Genomic DNA, 27,089 nt, shown 5'->3' with positions numbered 1-27,089 from the left:
GCTGAGTGCAATCAATTTTGTGCTGATCTGCTAAGTGCAGTCAATTTTGTGAGAGATGGTGGTTAGAACCCACCTCTTTCAGGATTCTCTGTGAGTCCTACAGGTGATTATGTACTATATGAACCCCAGCTCAGTGCTCTGGGTCTATGGTGTCGGATCACTGCATACACGGCGTCTTACAGTTACTAACGTAACCTCGGTTCTCTCTAGAGAGAGGAACGAGTACTGCGTTTCTTGCCGTGTATGCGCTCTGGTTGTTTTCGCTTTAAAAATCAGAGTTCATAAGCCTGTGAGCGAAATATATAGCCCTAAGCCACGCCCGTTTCGGCGGGACGTGACGCAGGAGGGCTTAAGCATTTGCCGCACAGCAGCCAATAGGCGCGCGAGCTGTCTCGCCTAGGTCTGTATGCTGTGGCAATGCGTTTTACATTGATACAAAATTAAGGATAATTTTTTGCTTCAGTATTCTCGTGGAAAAGGATTTTCCCCAAATGCGTTGCTACGACAACGCAGTACTAGTTCCTCTCTCTAGAGAGAACCGAGGTTACGTTAGTAACCGAGTACGTTATGCGTGTTAGAATATATGTGCGCATGTTTGTAATTCTCTACAAACCAAGCCTATACAAACTACTTGTCCTAGGGCTCCAGACTAACTTTTTTCACTAGGAGCACAGTGGCCCCCAACTGAAAATTTTAGGGGCACAACAAGAAAATTTAGGAGCACACAAATGTAAATCAACATACTAACCAAATATTCACATTTCTACTAATTTCCAGTGTATTACTAATAAATACTTTGATGATAGATGCAGAAATTACAATGCCTTTGCGCTCTGATTTAACGTTACAGCCTCTTGTCTTCTAAAAGCAACCGGCAGTTGATTTATTAACATGTCACGGCATACTCTATGCTTGAGGCTAAGATTGTGTTTAAATATAGTATTGTGTTTAAACTGTGAAGTGCCTGCACTGTCGGCAAACTTCGTGTTCCCCGCAGTTATGGGGAAGCGACTGCAACATTCGCAGTTTATGGAATTTGTCTTCTTACAGTACTACCTCAACCAGTCTTCCCGAAAATGGTGGGTACGGCCTTTTTCGCCACTAAAACCTCTCACTCAGAATCATCATCCGACTGTGACACTGTACTAGTCAAGTCAAGTCACCTTTATTTATATAGCGCTTTTTACAATACAGATTGTACTAGGGCTGCAACGTTTCAAATAGCTCACGGTTCAGTTTGTATCACGGTTTTAGGTTCACAGTTTCGGTATGATTCGGTATGTGTTCAGAGGAAAAAAAGACTACTGTCAAAAAAAATTAAGAAAATAAGAACAAATAATCTAACCAAGCAAAAGCACAAATAAATACAATAGAGCAAAGATAGCCTACTAATAATATAAACTATGCTTTTCAGGTCTAAGATTAGTTTTCAGGTACAGAAATTGAATAAAATAATCAAATGTAAAATAACATTGCATATTTGACTGTATAAATGAAAGATTAATCCTTATTAAAGTTACAAAAGCTATTCAATTCAGAGCTTAAGGCATAACAGATACTATATCTGCTAGGATACTCATCAAGATGGCCATGTTTTGTGTGAATTTGTCCATTCAAGTGCAAATGAAAGTTTGCACTTTCGACTTGAAAGATAACTCAATATTTGCGCGCTGTCTGAGATGAGTAGCCTACGAATACAGACAGATACGCGCGCGCGCACACACACACGCACAAATCTAGACGCAAGTTCTCTTTCACAATTGCTCTTGAATGTTTACATTGGCAAAACATAAATGAGTTTAGTTTAAACACCGATGGTAACGTCTGCAGTTCAGGTCTCGCCTGCGCTCGTGCGCTATCAACTCCCTGTAAATGACAGGTCATGTACGAGCATTTGGCACACGCATTGAAGAATGTTTACAAAAAGTAATCGTTTTGATTATCGCTGTTGTAATGTATTATTTTGTAAGCCAGCAAGTGAATTTAACTGGCACAGTAGCCGCAGGTCGGAAGAACGAGTCAATAGTTTGCTTGCTCGTTGATCAGACGCACATAGCAGGTTGTGATATTTGTCTCCGTCTCCTTCCCACAGACGTTTAAACGCGCACTCGATTATCTCTAAGACCCACCCCCTCCACACATTAGCCACTTAGAGTGGCCATTCCCTATTCTTCTCGCACTCATTGGCCTGCCACACATTCCGGATTCATTGATAAGCCCCTTCGTTTAACGTGTAAAAAATTACTGGTCGCACATGTGCGACTGGATGTAAAATTCGGTCGCACACTTTCAAATTTTGGTCGCAAAATACAACCATTTGGTCGCAGTCTGGAGCCCTGTGCCTATAAATTTGATACAGAATTTCATTTTATCACTACGGGGGAGATACGCGAAATTTCCACAATGCTTTATCTGTAGAGTGGTAAAGGGATCCTCCATAGGGAGAGGCTAGTTGGCACTTCAGCACTGCGTTGGCATCGGGTCCAGGCAAAGGTCCTGTTATGGAATTTTTCAGTATTACTCTGTATTTCAGTGATTTCTAATGATGGCCTTTGTGTGATAATTTACTGTGTTTTGGGAGTTAGTGAAGGTATGGACAAGCAGGTTTGGTCCAATGGCGCCACCCCTGGCCGACTCCTGGCCACCCCACTACCCACCCCAATGGCCAGTAAAAAATTTAGTAGCATCAGTTATGCATTTCATCCCTAATGCACAGCCAGGCAGGCAAGCTGATCTAGACTTTCGATCGCACACAGTAGCCCGCCCCTCCCCCGCCCCTCCGAACATGCCGCTGTTGCGCGCTCAGACAGCAACAGCTCAGCGCGTGCCCGTCGGTCAACAATTTTAAAAGAAGTTAAGAAAGAAGACGAAGACTACCGGTAAGTAAATAAGTAAAAAATATTCTTTAGTAAAAGAAGACGGGGAATTATGTGTCGTGACTTGCTTTTTAAGTGCCAAATGGTTACAGTATACTGTTACAACAGCTTTTTGATGCGTCTTTGACATGTTTTGACAAGAGTTACCTAGCTAACGTCGTTAGCTGGTGCATGTATATGTGTAACAGAGTTTAAATAATGCTGTTAAATTCATGCATTAATTGGGAAAACTCGACATTGGCTGTTGCATCACTCGCATTTGTGTGCGTGATATTGCGGGCGGAGCTACGTCACCACCAGCAGAGTCACATCTCTCGCTGCTGGTAAGTCGCATCAATAAGAGCTGCGTCATAAAAACAGAGTTTAGATTGTTTTCAACAAGTGCAAGGTTGGACTTTATAAACTACACACAAGTTTACTTCATGTGTCTGTTAGTTCCTAGTTTTGTCAGTCGAGTCATAGGCTATGTGTTATTTGCAATGATGAAATGGAGTGTGTGTATTATTATTAACCTGCTTGTGAACTCTGTTTATTTCATTTAAGAAATTCATGCAACGTGATGCACTGTCCGTTAAATATAACACAATAAACCAAAGTATATCAGTAGGAGTTTCCTTAAGTCTTTCTGATAGTTTTCTTCAGGCCGGTTTACCCATACGGAAATGTAATATATGTACATAGCCTAGGTATATGAAATATACATATATGAAATATATCCACATATATAAAATATATATACCCATATATAAAACCTATTAGAAAATGGAACAATTGACATATAAAACCAGCCCATATATTTGATGTATGTATAATAGTGTTTTTTTTACATACATGTCACATATATAATTATCAGTTTTCAAATAGAATTTGTGTAGTATTTGTTTTGTTTTTATGAGCTGGTCAAGAAGAGGTAAAATAATAATAAATAATACATTTTATTTATAAAAGATTTGAAAATGAGATTGAAATGTAGATATGTAGACTTGATCTGTAGACTTGAAATAAATAGTAAATAGTTTGGCATATATAAATTAAACATATCGGTGACATATATGGTCAAAACATACAGTATTATATAAATAATAATCATATACATCATATTAATATATGTCAATATACTCATTTAATATGGCAAATTTATATATGTTAAAAACCTATATCAACATATATGTAGAGATATGTATATGTGATAGCAATATATTGTCTTATATTTAACATATATGACGGCGTCACTAGCGATATAGGGATATGTCATATATTACATTTCCGTATGGGTTACTACACAACAGTAGAATACAATTCTGAAATTATGGTTTATAGTTTTGGTGTGCCACCCCAAGATTTTAAGTGGCCCCATCTGGCCACCCCTATGAAAAATTTCTGGAGGCGCCACTGGTTTGGTCAAGGGGTCATCTTGAGTGCATTTGTACTTTATAGCCTAAAGGGTTAAGAGGGCATTTACCTCTCAGGGCCAGAGGAGGAATAGAGAAGACAAACTGGTATCTCTCCCCTGGGGAGGAGGGAAGCAAGGGCCTTGAGGGGGATAAGATATAAAACAGACAGGCACTGCTTGCTCCTTATCTCTCCTCACTGACTCGCGTATGTGTATTGGTGACGAGGATCTCTCTTGCAAGAGAATAAATACTTTATAACCTTTTAATTTGATTCTAAGTGTCCCTTATTCAGTGATGATGTTTGTTTGAAAGAATTTGCCACAACAGTCCTTCGTCAGATCTGGATACGGCCTGGATCCGGCAGGCCGCGGGAAAACCTCGGGATAAACAAAGACACTAAAATTAGCGTAGATGCCATTCTTCTTATGATGTAACGAGTACATCAGGATTTAAGGGAAGTGTTCCCAGTTCCGGCTGACCTAATCTATGCAGCCTAACATTGAGTTATAGAAGTCTATAATGCATTATGTGAATGCTAGGTTAAAGAGATGTGTCTTTAATCTAGCTTTGAACTGACAGAGTGTGTCTGTTTCCCGGACAATGGTAGGAAGACTGTTCCAAAGTTTTGGTGCTAAGTAGGAAAAGGATCTACCGCCAGCAGTCGATTTTGATATTCTAGCTAGGTATTATTAACTGGCCGGAATTTTGAGATCGCAATAGACGTGAAAGACTATAATGCGTTAAGAGCTCGCTCAAGTACTGCGGAGCTAAACCATTTAGTGCTTTGTAAGTAATCAGCAATATTTTAAAATGTATACGATGTTTAATAGGCAGCCAATGCAGTGTTGACAGAACGGGGCTAATATGGTCATACTTCCTGGTTCTGGTAAGAACTCGAGCTGCTGCGTTTTGAACTAGCTGTAGTTTGTTTGTTAAATGTGCAGGGCAACCACCCAGTAGAGCATTACAATAATCTAGCCTTGAGGTCATGAACGCATGAACTAATTGTTCCGCATTTGTCAATGAGAGCATATGGCGTAATTTAGATATATTTTTAAGATGGAAAAATGCGGTTTTACAGATACTAGACACGTGACTTTCAAATGAAAGATTGGTATCAAAGAGCACACCCAGGTTCCTAACCGACGACGAAGATTTAACCCCCTGAGGTCGGCAAACGCGCGGGCGCGTTTTGCTCGTTTTTTTTTACATAGCAGCAAAATAGACCTAAAATACTCCGTCGGTTTTGGTCATACAGACTTAAGAAATATGAAAAAATTAGCTGTTAAATGTCTACTTTTTTATGTGTCCACTTACAATCGAAATAAAACATTGTGCTTTTGTAAAATAAAGAAAGTAAACAGGGAGTGCTTTATGCCTCTCCGTCTCCGTGAACTTTTTTTCTGAAGCACTTCTCTAAACTCAAATAAAACTCAGCGAATACTATTCACTCAGACATGAGCTATATATCTCTATAATCATTTAAGTGTGTAGTTTTAAATTATCTAATTCAAATCTAAAACAAATATTCTCTGTTTATGTAATCTATATAAAAAGAGCGAGAGATCAGCTGTGCTCATTATCTTTCTGGCACCTCATTACTCCGCTAATGTGACACGCCCATCGAGAGCGCGCGCGCTATTCAAACACAGATAATCTGGAGCAACACATGCAAACCAGTCAACGCCCACAACAGCTGGACAACACACTCGCTGTGAGGAATAGCTCTGCTAATAATATCGTGATTATCCTGGAAATTTTACCTCAAACGTGCTGGAGTAGCCGAACAACGGACCCAGCTGCAGATCATCAGTAAGTGCTTTGTTCTAATCGCGATATGAACTGGTGTCTGTAATCCGCAAAAGACTGTTTAAATTTGAATCGCGTTTCTGTGTTTGAATGAATGAACGGCACATGTGCATGCGTTTGTTTACTAACGTTACAGCTCGCGCGTGTCTGTGTGTGTGAATGAAATATCTATTGCCTACTGAGATGAGTAAAAATCGACTGAATACGTTGAAATAAAATGTCTTTGTATAAGCAACGTTTTAAACTGCAAATTAACATTTATGCCCTAATATAGGCTATATTATAAAAGACGATATGTTACAGACGAAATATGAAAGAAGTTTGTACTGCCACATCAAAACCTAATTTCCAAGGTGCAAACAAAATCTTAAAAGGTCAATATAAGCCTTCTCTTTAAATTATTTTTGTGTTTTATTAGTGACAAATTTGGGGAGAGGATAGCCTACATAATCCAAAACTTTCTGAAAATACGAATGAGAATTAACTGCACAATTACTAGAAATGTTTACCTTGGATATTATACAATTTGCAAGCATAGAGTTTGTGGAAAAATACACTTTTTTTTCAAGATGTTTCCAACTCTGAACCAATTCTGTAGATGTGTGTGTGTGTGTATGTATGTATGTGTATATATATATATATATATATATATATATATATATATATATATATATATATATATATATATATATATATATGTGTGTGTGTTGTCTTTGCATTCTGTGTGGCTCAGTGACACACTCAGTGAAAGGCTCATTAGTATGCACTGTGCAGCATTAGCAGCTCTTCTTTGTCTTCTCCAGGTGTGAATGAGGACATTATTCATGACCTTCTTGGATCATTCACGCCCACCTGCATATTGCCTTTCCAAACAAAAAGTGTCTTACAAAATTTAAATCAATCTATTGTTTAATGTGAACGATTAGCCCGGATGATTTTCAGATCATTTTGAAGTAAATACTCTAGCCGACAACATCCATTAGTCAACAGTATTGTGGGAATATGTGAAGTTGGTCGTTTGTGGTCTTATATCAGAACATTTAAGTTTGAGTTTTTTGAATAACCACGCATAAATAATATTCTCTCAAAAATGCAAACATGTACATACATGTTGCTCACATATTATGATAGACATGTTCGTGCTAAATAGAGTGTAATTACACCTTTGCCATTAATATGTTTATAAGCAACTGAAAAAAATAAAAATATCAGGGCATTTCAAAACATCTCAAGGACCCCAAAAACACCTTAGACTCCAGAGGGTTAACAGAGCAGCCATCAAGTGTTAGACAGTACTCTAGGTTATTACGTGTAGAAGTTTTGTCCAATAATTAGAATCTCTGTTTTTTTCAGAATTTAGTAGTAGGGAATAACTAGTCCTCCAATTTTTTATATCAGCTATGCCTTCCTTTCATTTTGTGAATTGGTAAGTTTCGTTAGGTTTTGAAGAAATATACAGCTCAGTATCGTCGGCATAACAGTGAAAGCTAATTCCATGTTTCCTAATGATATCTCCTAATTAGAGCCCTGCATTTCAGCGCGAGCCCGACGGGCCCCGAATTATTTACGCCCCTAGGGCCGGGCTTCGGGCCAATTTTCACGTCATAGTTCACACGCGGGCCAGGCCTCTGGCCTGTTTTAGGCTTATTTTTATTATGGCGGCAAATCAATGACAATAATAAACGAGCGCACAGCTGATGCTGGCGCGCGCGGTAAATGACTTTCGCGAGCGAATAACAGATCTACACGCGAGGAAACGGGAACTCGCAAGCTCATTCAAGCCCTGCGCGCGCGCAGACATCTCCTCTGCACGCAATTCAAGCCCTCGCGCGCGCGCAGACATCTCCTCTGCACGCAATACAAGCCATCGCGCGCGCGCATGATCATTCCCCACGCTCTCGCGCTCGATCTGCTCTCGCCTGCTGCTTTTGCTCGCTCGAACACTTTTATTTTTGGCAGTCGAGGGGCGGGGCTTACTGTTTTAATAACCTCAAATGTCATTGGTTACATCCCTTTTCCCGGAAGTCACTTGTGATTGGACGCCTGTGATTGTCAATCATCACGGGGCTGCTCAGTCTGTTCGCGCTCGTGCACACACACACGCACGCACGCACACAGGTTTCCCGGCGGCACGACCCAAGATTCGCGCGGCCGGCTCGCTCTGTTTTTAGTGTCCCCGCCAGCAGCAGAAGTATAGCGAGCGTGACTTCAGCGCAGCTGGAATAGTTAAATAAAAAAGTACGACTGGATTAAAACCTTACACTGTGGATGCTGTGATTTTTCTTCATGATGCTCTGTAAGAAACTGTTCTTAGCCATGTTAGGGGGCTGTCTTGTTGGTTTTCGTTTGAAAACAACTATTTTCATTAGTCTGTTGGAAACTATTGGACATACTTGGTGACTTTTAAGGCATTATGTATGTGAACACACAAAAAAAGGTCATGATCCGAGCATGCTAAGTGGTCGTAAAAAAATTGTCACACTTGTGGTCTTTGGTCAAAAATGACCCCCATGGGAAATGAATGGGAAATTGACAAAAACACAATTTTAAGTACACAGCAGTAAAGGGGGGACACTAAAACATCAAGAGAGAGAAAAAAAATATATATTTTTTTTAAATAAAATAAAAAATAATCATTTTATTTGTATTTTTATATATATATATTAAAATATATATATATATATATATATATTTAACATCATTATATCACTAAGCCATGATGACATATTAGGTGGCTTTTCCAGTTCCTTTTAACACAGAAGAGAGAGTAGCAAACAACTCTACCTCACAAAGAGGTCGTAGAGCTAAATATTCTTCACATTTCTCAACATAAGAAATGGGATCATCAGCCTCATCTTCACCAAAATGTGGAAACTCAATATCAACAGGAGGATGGTGTGAGATGGATGTAGATGAGAATGGATAATGACTTCTTTGCACATTGTAAGTTTTATTGGAGATATGAGAGACTGCAGGATCAGAAAGTGAACTTGGGTTTAGATTTACTGGAGTAGATGTTGAGGGTATGCAAGCGTTGATCTTCCTGTCCATCTGGATATAGCGTCTAGCAAGGCAATCAACCATCGACTTCCCCAGGCCTTGTATGTCTAACTCTAACTCCTTCCTGACCCTCTCACAAGCTCTTTCAACACGATAGGACAGTTTATCCTCTACTGCTCTGCATCTACATTCTAATTGGTCCCTGGTAACACCCTCACTCACCTTCTGCATACACTTTGTCAACTGCTCTTCCAAAGAAACGACTCTTCTAAGATTTTCCACCAAGTCTTGGTCAATTATCTCAGTTTCTGGTGGTGGTGGAAGAAGAAGGTTTATATCATCATCCTCGGCTTCACAGTTATCACTCTCTGCCCCAGGATCACCATCAGAATCTATATAGAGGCCACTAAATGTAGTAATAAGTTCTCTCATAGGCTCTCTTCTAGCAAAGAATGGTCCGGCAGTGAAATCTGGATTAAACTCAAACTCACCTTCTGTACCAGAACAGAGGTCAGCCATGGCAGTAGAAACTCTTTGTATTTACTAAACAACAACCTACAAATAATTCCCTGTATGTGCCACCACTATGTAACTATCTCGCCTTTTTGTTCACAGACTATAAGTTACATAAAAAGGATAATTCATTTTTATCAATAGTTGTGTTCAAAATAACTAAGTCTCAATACGGGAGTGAAAATGAATGATGCCAATAACAATAAACATACTGAGGAAACCCAAGACAACATTGCATATTCAAACTCATTACTGAAAACAAACAAATAAACCAATCAAACTCCAACCCAACATAATATAACAGGACTATCAAAACACTGCAACACAAATAAACAAAAACAAGCAAAATGAGATATGGAAGGTGTAACTGCAATATGAGGAAAGAAATACAGTCTGTTTATCTGAATCGTGTCGAAAGTCCGTCTTTTCAATGTCCCAGCGAGCAGTGAAGATGTGCACCAAATTCAAATAATTCCGTAATCCAACACAGGTAACGTAATCCAACATAGGTAAGAAGTAGATATCATTACACCTTTTGTTTTTCTCCTAAAGCCCCATTTTACAGAGTCCTCTATGAGCTTCTATGCAATCATCATTAAACCCCCATGAGATTCCACTCTTTCTTCACCCTCTTCAACCCTTTCCATCACCATGCTTTCATCTCGCTTCCTCTATGCTACCTGCAACATTAAAGACATTTCCTCTCTTTGTTGCCCTCTTGAGGCCAGGATGAACAATTTCTCACGCTGCTCACGCACCGCTGATGCTTGCGGTCTGAAACGGCCGTTAGAGTCAAACTCTGGCCCTCCAGGATTAGAGTTGAAGAACCCTACACTATATCGTTATTCATTGTAATTTGCATATTGTGTTCCACTGAGAGAAAAACATGAAAGCATCATGTATATTGTGTAATGAATGAAAACTTGGTTACCGGAATGCAATGATTAATGCTGATAGGTACCTTCTTGTTTGGCCATGAACATCCAGCCAGGATCCCTCAGTTTGATGAGCTCTGTGGTTGACTTCAATTCATCCCCATTCCAGGAACAGATGGAACGTTCGCTGGACTGGAGTGCAGATCTGGAGACAGAGAGAAAAAAAAATTCTGGCTTAGCTCTCAGTTTACTGATGGTGTAGCTATGAGTTCATGTACAGAAGGTAGTCAACCAAAATGCCTACTACCGCCGCTGTGGCATTAAAAGCAATCCAGTCACATGCGACACTCATTTGCAAAATTTGCAAAGGGACGGTTTGCAACATTGTTCAGTAAAGCTGTGATTGTGACGTTTTTACTTGTAAATGAAGATAAAATAATGAAATCAATTACTGGTAATACCGTATTGTTCCGAATACAAGACATTGTCTTTTTCTTGGAAATACATCTGAAAAAACGGGGTCGTTTTATTTTCGGGGCCTAAACTTTTACATGTCAATAACACACCCGCAACAATAGGGAGCGCCAAATACGAGTAAAACGAGTGTTCTGTCCAGGACTGAGGAACGCAGCAAAGTCATCCAAAAACTCTCATTAGACAGCCAAGAAATACAGTGTATCAGTGTAATGCTTAAAAATGCTAACAGTCAAAGAAACGCGTATCGCTGTAAAAGTAGACTCTTCGAAAAAACTGACAGGCAAGCGTCTGATTACGTACCCGAAAAAATTTATGAGGGGCTGCCCAATCCAGAGCCGTCAATTAACTGCAGGCACTGGATATCGCCAAAGAGCTGAACTTATCCACCAGAGGCCCATCATTTCTTATTTCGGCTACTTAGACACACTAGCCTGTCAACATCCTAGAAGAGGCCACTTTGATGCAGCGTAATGGTGCGTTCACACCGGACGCGAATAGCGCGCCAGGCGCGAGTGATTTCAATGTTAAGTCAATGCAAAGACGCGTTACGCCCGTAAAAAATTTGCGCGAATGGCGCGAATTGAGCGTCTGGCGCGTTAAGCGCGAATGATTTATGTAGTGCTTTTTGTGCATTCACGCACTTGACGCGAATTTGCGTCTGCCGCCCGAGTTGAAAAATCTGTAAACTTCTGCGTCAATTTGCGGCGCGTTAACCAATTAGGAGCCTGCTTGCTTCACGTGGCATGAAGTGACATAGCATAACAAACTCCAGCTCGAAGTCACTCATTCAAAATGGAGGAGAAACTAATTTTAGCTGTGGTCACCCGGAATTATATGACTCAAGTTCATACTTTTATAGAGACAGGAACAAAAAGGACTTCGCTTGGAAGATGATAAGTGAGGAGATAACCTGGTAAGTTGTAAGATATACAAATTTCACTTTTGTGTCACGTTACTGACCTACTAACTCGCTATCAAGCTGCCGTGCTGCTAGTTTACAACTATTTAAATGATCTATCAACATCAAACATCTTGTAAAAAGATGGCCGCCAACGGGTTTCGAAACTTTTGAAACTTTCGCCTCTGACGTGCGTAAATTCCGCTTCAAATTGATGTTTTTACGCGCGTCAAGAGCGAAATTGACGCGCGTAAAAACATCAATTTGAAGCGGAATTTACGCACGTCAGAGGCGAAAGTTTCAAAAGTTTCGAAAAAGTTTATCTGCAGGCAGTACTAACTCTGATAGATAATCAGCAAATTCTTTGATAAAATCTGATTTGTGCCCTGGTGGCCTGATTACAGTAGCCAGCACAAAAGTCGAACAGGATTTATCACTTGCACCACAGAACCTTACAGAAAGCACCATCACTTCAAATGAATTTGAAACTAGATTTCTGAGTAATACTGAAGATATTGCTATAAAATTACAGCAATACCTCCCCCTTTTCCTTTTAAACGAGCCTCATGTTTATAGTAGTAATCTTGCGTGGTGGACTTATTTAAAGTAATGTAATTGTCTGGTTTTACCCACGTTTCTGTCAAACACAGCACATCTAGGTTGTGGTCTGTAATCATATCATTAACAAAACGTGCTTTTGAAGAAAGGGATTGAATATTCAGCAACCTCAGATATATTTGTTTTTTATTTGTTGAACATCAATACCCTTAAATGGGTTTGCGAGATTTTTGTATTTCCTAGTTCGGGGAACAGACACAGTCTCTAATTAAAGCTGCAAGCAGCCTTACAGGGGCCAAGCCTTCCAATGGTCCCATGGGTTCAAAAAGTAGTTAAAAATACTTTGCCTTCAAAACTTTAAAATAAACTTTAATAACCAAAGTATTCTTAAGTCACAGAACAATTAGAAGCAACTTTTCCACCACTTAAGGCCACAGTCCTTCTTGCGGTCTGTTCATGTGCCACACAGGATTCGAACCCACAAACGGAACAGTTCAGGATTCATGACACGTGGTTTAGCAACTTGCGCCACTCAGAGGACGTAAACTTCAAAGCTGCATAGGAGAGGCTTTAGTGTAAGAATAAGCACACAAAATCATGTTAACGAGATTAGCATGCTAAGCTAGCTTAATGCTAATGAAGCTTATGGTTATCCTGATAGCTGAAGAGCCACATTAGAAAGAATGGCATCTGGTTAGCATGCTAACCAATTATTATGCTAAGCTAACTAGCATAAGGCAACAAACACAGGCTAAGTCAACTTTAGAGATGAATATCTCGAGAACGGTGGCAACTATCAAAAATCTGTTCAGTCATTTCTGTGCCGCTCGGTCCAAATATAATATGATCTAATTTCAGACAAAATTGAGCAAGATTTGAACAAAGAGTTGCGAAAAAAATGTTTTTCATTTGCTCCAATATGGCGGACAGTCACATTGTTGGAAATTGACAAATGCGATATCATTGGAATCAGCATAAGCCAAGGAACATAATGACATAAATCAATCAAAATTTGAACAATGTTTTCAAAAGTTATACGCGTTTTTGCAAAAGACCTTATATCTCTGGAACACTAGGTGGCGCTGTGTTCAATGTTCTCATGTACCTTCAGAACATTGTGTCGATGATCCATACTAAATTTTGTGAAGATATGTCAAATAGTTTAAAAGTTATTGCAAATTATGACAAAATTCAAAATGGCGGACACGTGGTACCTCCCATCCTGACAAGATTGGTATCCTCGGATTCGGCATGACCCAAGGAATCCATAGATATCACATTTATGATTTTAACACAAACTGTACAAAAGTTATTGGCCAAAATATTAATTTTCCATATCTCATGACCTGTAGGTGGCGCTGTTCTCGAATTTGGCATGGACCCTGAGATCATGGTTCCGATGAAGCATAGCAAATTTCGTTTTGATTGATCAAACTTTGGCCGAGATAGAGCCTCTGAACCAATATTGGGTCGACCTTGTTAAGTTTGCAACACCATAACTTTTGATCAAAGATGAATAAAAAAAATCTGTTCAGTCATTTCTGTGCGGTTCAGTCCAAAGATCATCTGAGCCAATTTTCGTAAGAATTGAACAAAGTTTGAATGAGTAACAAAAAAACTTAAAACTGTACTTTTCAAAATGGCCACTACTGTAATGGGCGGAGTCTTAATGTACGATATTGATTGCAATCACCATAATGAGTGGATTCAGGAGTACTAAGATTAATTTTTCTAGATCAAAGGGTTCAAAAGTTATAACTATTTAAATGTTACATTTTTGAACTGGTGGTGGCGCTATAGAGTTGGACTTAGAGTCTCAAAAATTGGTCCAATTACTATTCATTACCATCAATACAAGTGTACCAAATTTCATCATTTTCCTACTTACGGTTCATAGGGCTGCCATAGACTTACAGAGGAGGAAGAATAATAATAATAATAATTAAAGCTGCAAGCAGCCTTTCCGGGGCCAAGCCTTCCAATGGTCCCATGGGTTCAAAAAGTAGTTAAATATACTTTGCTTTCAAAACTTTAAAAGAAACTTTAATAACCAAACCATTCTTAAGTCACAGAACAATTAGAAGCAACTTTTCCACCACTTAAGGCCACAATACTTCTTGCAGTCTGTTCATGTGCCACACAGGATTCGAACCCACAAACGGAACGGTTTAGGATTCATGACACGTGGTTTAGCAACTTGCGCCACTCAGAGGACGTATACTACAAAGCTGCAGAGGAGAGGCTTCAGTGTAAGAATGAGCACACAAAAGCAGGTTAACCAGATTAGCATGCTAAGCTAGCTTAATGCTAAAGTAGCTTATGACGTGGTACATCCAATCCTGGCAAAATAGATATCCTCGGATTCGACATGACGCAAGGAATCGATAGACACCAATTTTATGATTTTGCGACAAACTGTTCACAAGTTACAGCCTCTGAACCAATGTTGGGTCGAACTTGTTAAATTTGTGACATCATAACTTTTTTTTTTCCAGTATAGCAAAAAAATCGGGAACAGTACTTCTGTGCAGCTCGGTCCGAAGATCATTTGAGCAAATTTTGGAAAATTTTGGACAAATTTTGAAGGAGGAGTAGTGAAAAAACTGTTTTAAATTCGCTCCAATATGGCGGCCAGTCACATTGTTGAAAAATAGCATATGAGATATCGTTGAAATCGGCATAAGCCAAGGAATATATTGACATAAAGAAATCAAATTTCAAGCAATGTTAGCAAAAGTTATAAGCGTTTTTTCAAAAAACAATGATATCTCAGAACACTAGGTGGCGCTGTGATCAAACTTCTCAGGTACTTTCGGGCCATGCTAATGATGATCCATACCAAATTTTATGAAGATATGTCAAATAGTTTAAAAGTTATAGCAAATTATGACAAAATTCAAAATGGCGGACACATGGTACATCCCATCATGGCAAAATCGATATCTACGGATTCGGCATGATGCAAGGAATCCATAGATATGATTTTATGATTTTCAGACAAACTGTTCAAAAGTTATTGGCCAAAATAGCAATTTGTCATATCTCATCACCTGTAGGTGGCGCTATTCCCAACTTTGGCATTGGACCTCAGAACATGCTTCCAATAAAGTGTACCAATTTTCGTTTCGATTGATCAAACTTTGGCCGAGATACAGCCTCTTAGCCAATTTTGGGTGGACCTCGTTAAGTTTGCGACATCATAACTTTTTTTTCCCAGTATAACAAAAAAATCGGGAACAGTACTTCTATGCGGCTCAGTCCGAAGATCATTTGAGCACATGTTTGGAGAAAATTGGACAAAATTTGAAGGAGGAGTAGCAAAAAAACTGAATACTGTACATTTCAAAATGGCCACTACTGTAATGGGCGGGTTCTTAATGTAAGATATTGGTTGTGATCAGCATGATGAGTGGAATCAGGTGTACTAAGGTTCATGTCTCTAGATCAAAGGGTTCAAAAGTTATAACCATTTCAATGTTAAAATTTTGAACTGGTGGTGGCGCTATAGAGTTGGTCCCAGAGGGTCAAAAATTGGTCCAATTACTATTCATTAGCATCACTACAAGTGTGCCAAATTTCATCATTTTCCTATGTACGGTTCATAGGGCTGCCATAGACTTCCACCGGGAAGAATAATAATAATAAATATAGCTGCAGGCAGCAACACGGGGCCATGCCCTGCAGGCCAGAGCAAGCAGACCAAGCATGGCGCACATATAGCACAGCCAGCACATCATGTACAGCAGCACAGCAAGTACTGCAAGCACAGCAGCACAGTAACAATTTAATCACCTAGAGCAGTGCGGAGCCATAAGAGCAAAACATCTTAAATGTTATGAACATGTTAATGTACATAGAGCACAGCAAGTACTGTAAGCACAGCAGTGCAGCACACATTAAAGCACCAAGAGCAGTGCGGAGCCGTAAGAGCAAAAAAAACTGAAATTTAATGTACATGTCAATGTACATCAAGCACAGCAAGTACTGTAAGCACAGCAGTGCAGCAAGCATTTAAGCACAAAGAGCAGTGCGGAGCCATAAGAGCAAAAGATTAGAACAACACAGGAATAGACATTACATAATATACAATTTGACAAAGTCACCCCAAGAGGGATTTGTACCCACGACCAGAATGGTTCGGGATTCATAGCACATGGTTTAGCAGCTTGCGCCACTCGGAGGATGCTGGTTTAGGAAGCTGCAGAGAGGTTTCAGTGTAAGAATGAGCACACGAAAGCAAGTTAACAAGATTAGCATGCTAAGCTAGCTTAATGCTAATGTAGCTAATTACTTATGATGTGGTACATGGTACAAATTATATATCCACGGATTCGTCATGACGCAAGGAGTCGATAGACACCAATTTTATAATTTTCACTTCAATTGTTTACAAGTTACAGCCTCTGAACCAATTTAGGGTCATCCTCGTTAACTTTGTGACATCATAACTTTTGAACAGAGATGAATATGAAAAATCGGGGACAATACTTCTGTGCGGCTTTGTCCAAAGATCAAGTGAGCAAATTTTGGACAGTTTTGAACCAATTTTGAAAGAGAAGTAGCAAAATAACTGTTTTGCATTGGTTCCAATATGGCGGCCAGTCACATTGTTGGAAAATGACAAATGAGACATCGTTGGAATCGGCATAAGCCAAGGAATATAATGGCATAAAGAAATCAAATTTCAAGCAATGTTTGCAAAAGTTATAAGCGTATTTGCAAAAAAACATTATATCTCTGGAACACTAGGTGGCGCTGTGATAAAACTTATCAGGTACCTTCAGGTCATGCTAATGATGATCCATACCAAATTTGGTGAACAAATTTCAAATAGTTTAAAAGATATTGCAAATTACGACAAAATTCAAAATGGAGGACACATGGTACCGCCCACCATGGCAGAATCTATATCGACAGATTCGGCATGATCCAAGGAATCGATTGACATCAAGTTTATAATTTTCTGACAATCCGTTCACGAGTTATTGGCCAAAATAGCCATTTTCCGTATCTAATGACCAGTAGGTGGCACTGTTTCCAACTTTGGTATGGACCCTCAGATCAAGCTTCCGATGAAGCTTACCAATTTTCATTTCAATGCATTAAAGTTTGGCCGAGATACAGCCTCTGAACCAATTTTGGGTCGACCTCATTAACTTTGTGATGTCATAACTTTTGAACAATGACGAATAAAATAAATCGGGCACAATACTTTTATGCAACTTTGTCCAAAGATCATTTGAGCAAAATGTGGGCCAATTTGGATCAATTTTGAATGAGTAGTAGCGATCAGACTGATTACTGTACTTTTCAAAATGGCTGCTACTGTAATGGGCGTGGTCTTAATGTATTATATTGGTTCAGATCAATATGATGAGAGCAATCAGGTGTACTATGTCTCATTTTTGTGGATCAAATGGTTCAAAAGTTACAGCCATTTCAATGTTGAATTTTTGAACTGGTGGTGGCGCTACAGAGTGTGTCCAACAGACTCCAAATTTGGTCCAATTACTATTCATGGTCAAATCTATAACTGTGCCAAATTTCATAATTTTCCTATGTACGGTTCATAGGGCTGCCATAGACTTACAGAGGAGGAAGAATAATAATAATAAGAAGAAAACTAACGGATACAATAGGTGCCTTGCCCTTCGGGCATGGCCCCTAATAAGAAAACTAACGGATACAATAGGTGCCTTGCCCTACGGGCATGGCCCCTAATAAAACTAACGGATACAATAGGTGCCTCGGCCCCTTCGGGGCTTGGCCCCTAATTAAAGCTGCAAGCAGCCTTTCCGGTGCCAAGCCTTCCAATGGTCCCATGGGTTCAAAAAGTAGTTCAATATACTTTGCTTTCAAAACTTTAAAAGAAACTTTAATAACCAAACCATTCTTAAGTCACAGAACAATTAGAAGCAACTTTTCCACCACTTAAGGCCACAATACTTCTTGCAGTCTGTTCATGTGCCACACAGGATTCGAACCCACAAACGGAACGGTTTAGGATTCATGACACGTGGTTTAGCAACTTGCGCCACTCAGAGGACGTATACTACAAAGCTGCAGAGGAGAGGCTTCAGTGTAAGAATGAGCACACAAAAGCAGGTTAACCAGATTAGCATGCTAAGCCAGGGTTCTTGCAGGTTTCAGTAAGTCAAATTTAAGACATTTTTAAGACATTTTAAGACCATAAAGATTTAAATTTAAGACCTACATGACGCATTAACCAGTAAATAACAAATACAATTAGCATTAATATGCACTTTTTGTTTACATAAACATTAAAATACTAACGTAAAAAATGATGGCTAGATTTTAAAAGTGTCTTGCAACATGTTATCTACTAACATGTACAAGTTCAAATAAAGTTGACAAAAAAGGTTTTATAAAAAGATAAACCTCACGTATTTCAGCCTTTAAATAATCTTTAATATAATTAATGTGTCAAAAAAAGATAAATGACTGACATTTACAATGCAAATTAGCTTATCTTTTATTATTAATAGTAAGATTTGGTCCGATTTTCCCGTTGCGTCTGTCGTTGCTATGCAACCATGCACTGCGCTCTCCACAACGACAAAGAAGTTTTAGTAGCTAATGGATTTCCACCACCGATAAACGCTTGCTGTAGCCATTATTTATTGACGGAGAAGAGAAAAACACCTGTAGTGTTTGGGTGCACCCCCATCCTTCATGTTGACTGCGCTTTCAATGTTGTTACGGAAAGGGTGAAGCTGATTGGTTGGTTCTTGTCACATGACCTGCGGTGCGCTTGCAGAATTCTGAAAAGTTGAGCTTTTTTTTATTTTATCTCGCTCCGCCTGGAAAAACGGCCGCATTGCTTCTAATATGAGTGCGCTTGGCGCGCGGCTAAAAAAAAAAAAAAAAAACGAACTTGAGCGCGCAAAAGACGCAATATGTGAACGGCCTCTTGGCGAGCTACCGCAAATCAGGCCACGAGCTGCTGGTAGCTCGCGAGCGACGTGTCAGAGACCCCCTGCTACAGCTCCGCTTTGAAGGCTACGGCTCGATACTTTTTTTGCTACTTTGTAATAACTTTCTGTGGCCAGCATTTCAGGAAATGAACGAGGGTAAAACCTTTTTAAGACCTGACTAAATTAAATTTAAGACCTCGGCTGAAAATCTGGCCGTTTTTAAGACGTTTTAAGGCCTTAAATTTAAAGTTCAGAATTTTAGACTTTTTAAGACTTTTCAAGACCCCGCGGGAACCCTGAACTTAATGCTAAAGTAGCTTATGACGTGGTACATCCAATCCTGGCAAAATAGATATCCTCGGATTCGACATGACGCAAGGAATCGATAGACACCAATTTTATGATTTTGCGACAAACTGTTCACAAGTTACAGCCTCTGAACCAATGTTGGGTCGAACTTGTTAAATTTGCGACATCATAACTTTTTTTTTTCCAGTTTGGAAAAAAAATCGGGAACAGTACTTCTGTGCGGCTCGGTCCGAAGATCATTTGAGCAAATTTTGGAAAATTTTGGACAAATTTTGAAGGAGGAGTAGTGAAAAAACTGTTTTACATTCTCTCCAATATGGCGGCCAGTCACATTGTTGAAAAATAGCATATGAGATATCGTTGAAATCGGCATAAGCCAAGAAATATATTGACATAAAGAAATCAAATTTCAAGCAATGTTAGCAAAAGTTATAAGCGTTTTTTCAAAAAACAATGATATCTCTGGAACACTAGGTGGCGCTGTGATCAAACTTCTCAGGTACTTTCGGGCCATGCTAATGATGATCCATACCAAATTTTATGAAGATATGTCAAATAGTTTAAAAGTTATAGCAAATTATGACAAAATTCAAAATGGCAGACACGTGGTACATCCCATCATGGCAAAATCGATATCTACGGATTCGGCATGATGCAAGGAATCCATAGATATGATTTTATGATTTTCAGACAAACTGTTCAAAAGTTATTGGCCAAAATAGCAATTTGTCATATCTCATCACCTGTAGGTGGCGCTATTCCCAACTTTGGCATTGGACCTCAGAACATGCTTCCAATAAAGTGTACCAATTTTCGTTTCGATTGATCAAACTTTGGCCGAGATACAGCCTCTTAGCCAATTTTGGGTGGACCTCGTTAAGTTTGCGACATCATAACTTTTTTTTCCCAGTATAACAAAAAAATCAGGATCAGTACTTCTATGCGGCTCAGTTCGAAGATCATTTGAGCACATGTTTGGAGAAAATTGGACAAAATTTGAAGGAGGAGTAGCAAAAAAACTGAATACTGTACATTTCAAAATGGCCACTACTGTAATGGGCGGGTTCTTAATGTAAGATATTGGTTGTGATCAGCATGATGAGTGGAATCAGTTGTACTAAGGTTCATGTCTCTAGATCAAAGGGTTCAAAAGTTATAACCATTTCAATGTTAAAATTTTGAACTGGTGGTGGCGCTATAGAGTTGGTCCTAGAGGGTCAAAAATTGGTCCAATTACTATTCATTAGCATCACTACAAGTGTGCCAAATTTCATCATTTTCCTATGTACGGTTCATAGGGCTGCCATAGACTTCCACCGGGAAGAATAATAATAATAATAATAATAAAACTAACGGATACAATAGGTGCCTCAGCCCCTTCGGGGCTTGGCCCCTAATAAGAAAACTAACGGATACAATAGGGTCTATCCCCTTCGGGGCTTGGCCCCTAAAAACTAACGGATACAATAGGGTCTATTCCCCTTCGGGGCTTGGCCCCTAATAATTGAAAAACTAACGGATACAATCCTTGGCAAAGAAGTAATGACTTTTACCATTTGAACCACTCTGTTCCTCCTGGATATGCCTTTATCTGTAAACCACGCACTGTTAGTCGGGGCGGGGGGCTTGCAGTACTATATAAGGAAAAATGGAAAGTTACAACTCTTCCTGAAACTGATTATACTTCCTTATACTTCATTTGAATGCTTTGCAAATCAATGGATTCGTACCAACTATCATTGCTATTGTATACAGGCCTCCGAAGGCCAATTCTGTATTTTCAACATTTTTAACTTCTCTTTGTTCATTGTCTCCAAACGTGGTTTTGTTTGGTGATTTTAATACCCATGTGGATAATACAGAAAATGCATGTTCTAGAGAATTTTTATCATGCCTAGATAGTTTTAGACTACAGCAATTTATCAATGTCCCAACTCATTCAAGAGGTCATACTCTTGATTTGGTCTAATGTTTAGGTGTGATTCCTGAAAGTTGCACTACTTCTCACTGTCAGACCACTTGCTGGTGTCTTTTAATGTTTCTTTTTCTGTGTTTAAGCCTAATTTGAGACGCACAATCACATTTCGTGATATTAAGAATATTGATCCCTCAATTTTTAGGGAATGTTTGTCCACACTTCCCTACAAAGACCATTCATGGAATCTTGATGAATCAATCCAGCATTACAATGAGAATCTTAGAATGATCCTCGACACTTGTGCCCCACTGAGAACCAGGAATGTTTAGTTTTTCAACTCTGCACCCTGGTTTACATCGGATCTTCGTCTGCTTAAAGTCAAGGGCGCCGACTAGAACGCTTGTATTCCAAGACTGGACTTGTAGTTCATAAAGATTTGTATGCTGATCACATGCAAGTTTATACATTTACATTTATTACTGAGGACTACAGCAAGCGAGTCATCGTGAAGAGGCAAAAATAACGCAAGTGCTCAAAATACAAAGTTCAGGCATTGCTCAGAGTAGTCTAAGCCAAACAAGGGAGGATTTAAAGGAAAAGGTTGTCCTGCATTACGGACAAGGGTAGGGAGATCATTCCACCAGCATGGAATCGTGAATGAGAATGTTCTGGAGAGTGATTTTGTGGCTCTCTGTGATGGTACCACGAGCCGTCACTCATTGACCGATCGCAGGCTTCTGGTAGGAATGTAGACTCGTAGGATCGAGTGAAAGTAGGAGGGAGCTGAGCCTGTGGTCGATCTGTGAGCAAGCGTCAATGCCTTGAACTTGATGCAAAAGCGGTAGCCAGTGCAGAGGAGTGTTTATAAGACTGCACTTTCCACAGCGAAATCAGATTTTTATGCAGGTTTAATTGGATCTGGTGTAGGAAACCAAAAATCTCTGTTCTCTGTGGTTAACACTATTTTAAAGCCACCTGAGTGTTCTGACTGGCATAAAAACTCGACAGAACTGTATGAAGCATTTATGCTCTTTTTTAATAAGAAAATTTAACACATCCACCAGCAATTGGTTCCACCAAACCATGATTGTAACATAACTTATCCTAGCTTTCGGCCATCTCCCTTATTTTTATTTTCTGCTTTTATAAAACAGGAGAGAGGCCGCACTATGCATAAATTGTTTTATTTGCACAAACGCGTTTTGGCGCGTGCCTTCTTCAGTGTGCAACAAGATCACAATGTAACCAATCTTATATGTCCACACCCATTGACACACCCATATTAACATCAACCAATAAATTTAAAATAATACACAGTCCAATGGTGTCACCAATGTTTCAATTAGTCCATTAATAGGGATGGGAACCGAGATCCGATTCTTCTTCAGAACCGGTGCCCAGTGAATCAATTCCTTGGAATCGTTAGCATGCCTGCTTAACAATTCCGCTTATCGGTTCCGCTCGTTGCAAATGTGTCATGACGTCACACACGCGCTGCGTTGTTTTGATTCAGAACGCGGCAAACATGGCAGAGGCAGAAGTTTGATGCAAAAGTATAATGAGGCCTTTAACGTAGGGCTGTAATCAACCAAAGGAAATCTTGGTCGACTGAAGTCCAGAAATTTTCGACTAAAAATGACGTTAGAAAAAAAAAAACTTTAAATTAATTAGCTGCGCACTGTGCGCAGTACTTGGTAGCCTTGTTGTCCGCCTAAATGAATTATAAATAAACCTAAAAAAATAGTAGGCTATTTGCAGTATATTAAATAGTTTTTGACCTAATTATTTTGCACTGAAATGAGTCTGACACACGAGTCTGTCGGCTCTGACAGCGTTGCATCACGTACACCTACGCAATATCATATGATTTTTTCCGAAAATAGTGCTGTTGTCAACTAGTGATATCATCACAAGAACTTTTGAGGAATATGCAACATAATTTAGACAATTGTTTTTATATGTATTATAATAACTGACAGGCACTATCATTTCAGCCGTGCAGCTCGCACAGAGTGAGGCTGAACACAGGAGCGCAGCTTCGCGGCTGAGACACGAATAGACTATTAACTTAAAGCTTTACTCTTAAACACAAAAGGCACGTCCATTTTAATAAAAAAATAATATTTATTAAACAAAAAACCAGATCAAGAGCAAAAACGAAATAAAGTGCATAACTGAAAATAAAGCATAGGCTCAAAACTAATACATTAGGCTCCAATAATTTTTTCCCGTTTTCTATAAATAAATAAAAAATGCTGCCACACTGCCGATGTTTTTCTTGACATGGTAGAAAAGGACTGACTATGAATTAAACGCTCTCACAATTAAATAAATAATATTCAGCAAACCTTCTAGTAGCCTACTTTCTTCAATCTGTCTCTCTTCTCCGGTGATTGGGCTAATCCAAAAGAAGTGAAAACAAGGGGGGTGTTCTGAAGACAGACTGTTACCTGTGAAACAGGGGTGCTCTGAAAACACCCCCATTAGCAATTAGTGCTTTCCACCTGATGAAACGAACGCGGCAAAACTGATGAAACGAACGCGGCAAAACTGATGAAACGAAAGCGGGAAAACTGATGAAATGAACGCGGCAAAACTAATGAAATGAACGCTCCAAAAAATCGACCAAACAGAATTTTGGTCGAACCAGAACGTATCGACCAACAATCGACTAATCGACTGGGAGATTACAGCCCTAATTTTAAAGGGACGCCACGTTGCTTTCCGACCAGCCATCGCGTGCCGTCTCACACACATTCACTCGCACACATACATACGCACTCACTCACTCTCATGCGCGCGCGCGCACACACACACACACTTGCGCACACACACTCTCTCGCGCTCACTCACTCACACAAACGCACACATGCTCACTCACACACACGCGCGCGCGCACATACACACTACCTCGCGCTCACGCACACACTCTCGCTCACTCACTAATCAAATCAAATCAAATCAAGCTTTATTTCTATAGCACTTTACAGCAGCCACCAGGTGTCCAAAGTGCTTCACATGGTGTAAATATCACAACATCCAACACAACACAACATTCAAAGAAAAAGAAATGTAAAAAAGAGAACATGAAGCATAAATGTTACACAACTACTGCGTAGAAAAAGCCTTTTTAAACAAATAAGTTTTAAGTTTTGCTTTAAAAAGGACAACATTTGTTATAGTACGCATATCAGGTGGGAGCTTGTTCCAAAGTTTAGGGCCAGCTACAGCAAAGGCCCTGTCACCCCACTTTGTATACCTCGACTTAGGAACCTGCAAAATGCGTTGATCCGAAGACCGCAGCCGCCGATTTTGTCCGCCCAAAGTTAAAAGCTCAGATAAGTACTCGGGGGCTAGCCCATTCAGAGCTTTAAAAACAAACAATAAAATCTTAAAATCAATTCTAAAACGCACTGGAAGCCAGTGCAGAGTAAATAAGACTGGAGTAATATGTGCTCTTCTAGGTGTACTTGTTAAAAAGCGTGCAGCAGAATTTTGTACAAGTTGCAGGCGTGAAAGGCATGTTTGACTCAGACCGACATAAAGAGCATTGCAATAATCAAGCCTCGAACTAATAAAAGCATGCACCGCTTTTTCCAAATCGCAGCTGCTAAGAAAAGGCTTCACTTTACTCAACAGACGGAGTTGGAAAAAAACCATTTTTACCACATTGCTAATCTGTTTTTCAAATTTCATGCTGCAGTCAAAAAACACGCCCAGATTTCTCACAGATTGCTTAACGCATGAAGTAAACGCTCCCAAGCTTAAGTTCGATTTTACTGATCCGAATTTTGTATTGAAAACAATACATTCAGTCTTGTCCTCATTTAGCGTAAGGAAGTTTTGAGAAAGCCACTGCTTGATATGGTTAATGCAATTTTGCAAGCGGTTTAATGCGATACTATCGTTTGATTTCATAGGTAGATAAATCTGCAGATCATCTGCATAACAGTGAAATTAAAAATTATGCTCATTTATTATAGCCCCTAGTGGCAACATATATAAAGAAAACAGTGTGGGGCCCAGAATTGAACCTTGAGGCACGCCACAATAAAGGGGAGCAGATGATGATGAGTAATCTCCTATACTGACAGAGAAACTCCTATTTGTCCACTAGCGCATACACACTCTCTCGCGCTCACACACGCAATCTCTCGCTCACTCACTCACACACAAACGCACACATGCTCACTCACACACACACTCACTTTGAGAAGTAGCTCACCTATACTTTTAGATTTGTTCTGAGGTTGCTACACATAATTTGTGTATAGGTGCTCTGTGCTGTGTCTGATACGCTATTAAAGCGAGTTAATACAAACAAACAAATTTGTACTTATTCCCTCATCCAATGAGAATCGATAAGAGAATCGATAAGGAATCGGATCGATAAGCAATATCGATAATGGAATCGGAATCGTTAAATCCTTATCAATTCCCATCTCTATCCATTAATGAAAAACAATGACTGTTATACATATACAGAATGAACATAAAATACACATGCTAGTGTTACATTTACAAGAAACAACTTAGTGACAGATCTTCATTCATCCCATTAGGGATACATGCGTTTAAGCTAAAAATGTACCAAGCCTCTCGCTGAAGGAGGCGGTTCTCACGGTCTCCCCCTCTTGGGGACCGATTGACAAACTCCAAGCCTATAAATTTGAGCATTTTAACATCATGTCCCGCAGAGTTAACACCCCTTCCTCAGCAAGGACCACTGGTGATCCTGAATTTTTTTTTTGTTAATTTCATTACTAGTTAAAAACATCACACTCTTACTTAATCTGGACAATATTAGCTTTATTAGGATGGTTTAAAACTCCAGCTTCGATATTTGACCACTGTTTATAATTAAACTGGTTTTCAGTGACATTAATTTCTTAATTTATCCCAGGAGTGCAAAATAATTCATCTGTAACGTTCGTTATTTGGAATAGAAATCATCACTTATACAGCAGCCATTCATCTCATCTCCGGTTTATTTTGTGTTCATATACATACAATATCCACGATCCGCGAGGGATATTAGTCCAATGGTGCGCACATTTGGAGAAATAATGAATTATTATGACATTTTTTTTAAATATTTTATAATGCAGAAACACATTTCTATTCAAATATACTTGAAATAAGCGATCAAAAATGCTAAAAACAGCTAACAGAGCTAGCGATGACTCTACTCTTCTTGACTCCAGTAAACCATGACATCAGCGCGATATGATTCGTTTCTAAATCTGTCAGTCATCTCTCACGTGTTCAACGTGACCAAAAGGCTGTCCTACTCGCTGTCTGTTTACTTCCTCATTCTGAGCTACGAGACAAACGCAACTAAACATCTCTTCGTGTGATTAAAACAAGCTTATAAAAGCAGGATTCAAGTATATCTGGTTTGTGTATGTGCTTTCTGTTCGATTTTGGTTATTGTATAGGAACAAAGAATGTTTACAGTATGCATGCTAGTAAAGATAGCCCCTAGCTTCGTATAAAATGCTAAATAAAACATATTTCAAAATATTTT

At 39.3% G+C, this 27,089-nt stretch overlaps 1 protein-coding gene across 7 annotated transcripts in view; it reads right to left on the bottom strand.

Annotated features, from left to right (window-relative positions):
* LOC307007292 (centrosomal protein of 95 kDa-like) overlaps positions 1 to 27,089 on the bottom strand; it is a 276,695-nt gene that overhangs the window by 164,590 nt on the left and 85,016 nt on the right. For all 7 annotated transcript variants that reach the window (XM_079629107.1, XM_079629108.1, XM_079629109.1 and 4 more), the window contains one exon: positions 10,554 to 10,672. In XM_079629107.1, the coding sequence (XP_079485233.1) occupies positions 10,554 to 10,672 (119 nt within the window). The remainder of the gene's footprint in view (positions 1 to 10,553; positions 10,673 to 27,089) is intronic.

Source organism: Phoxinus phoxinus (genome assembly GCF_949152265.1).
Source record: "Phoxinus phoxinus genome assembly, chromosome: 11".
In the NCBI taxonomy this organism is placed as follows: domain Eukaryota; kingdom Metazoa; phylum Chordata; class Actinopteri; order Cypriniformes; family Leuciscidae; genus Phoxinus; species Phoxinus phoxinus.
This window is presented reverse-complemented; position numbering and strand designations above follow the sequence as displayed.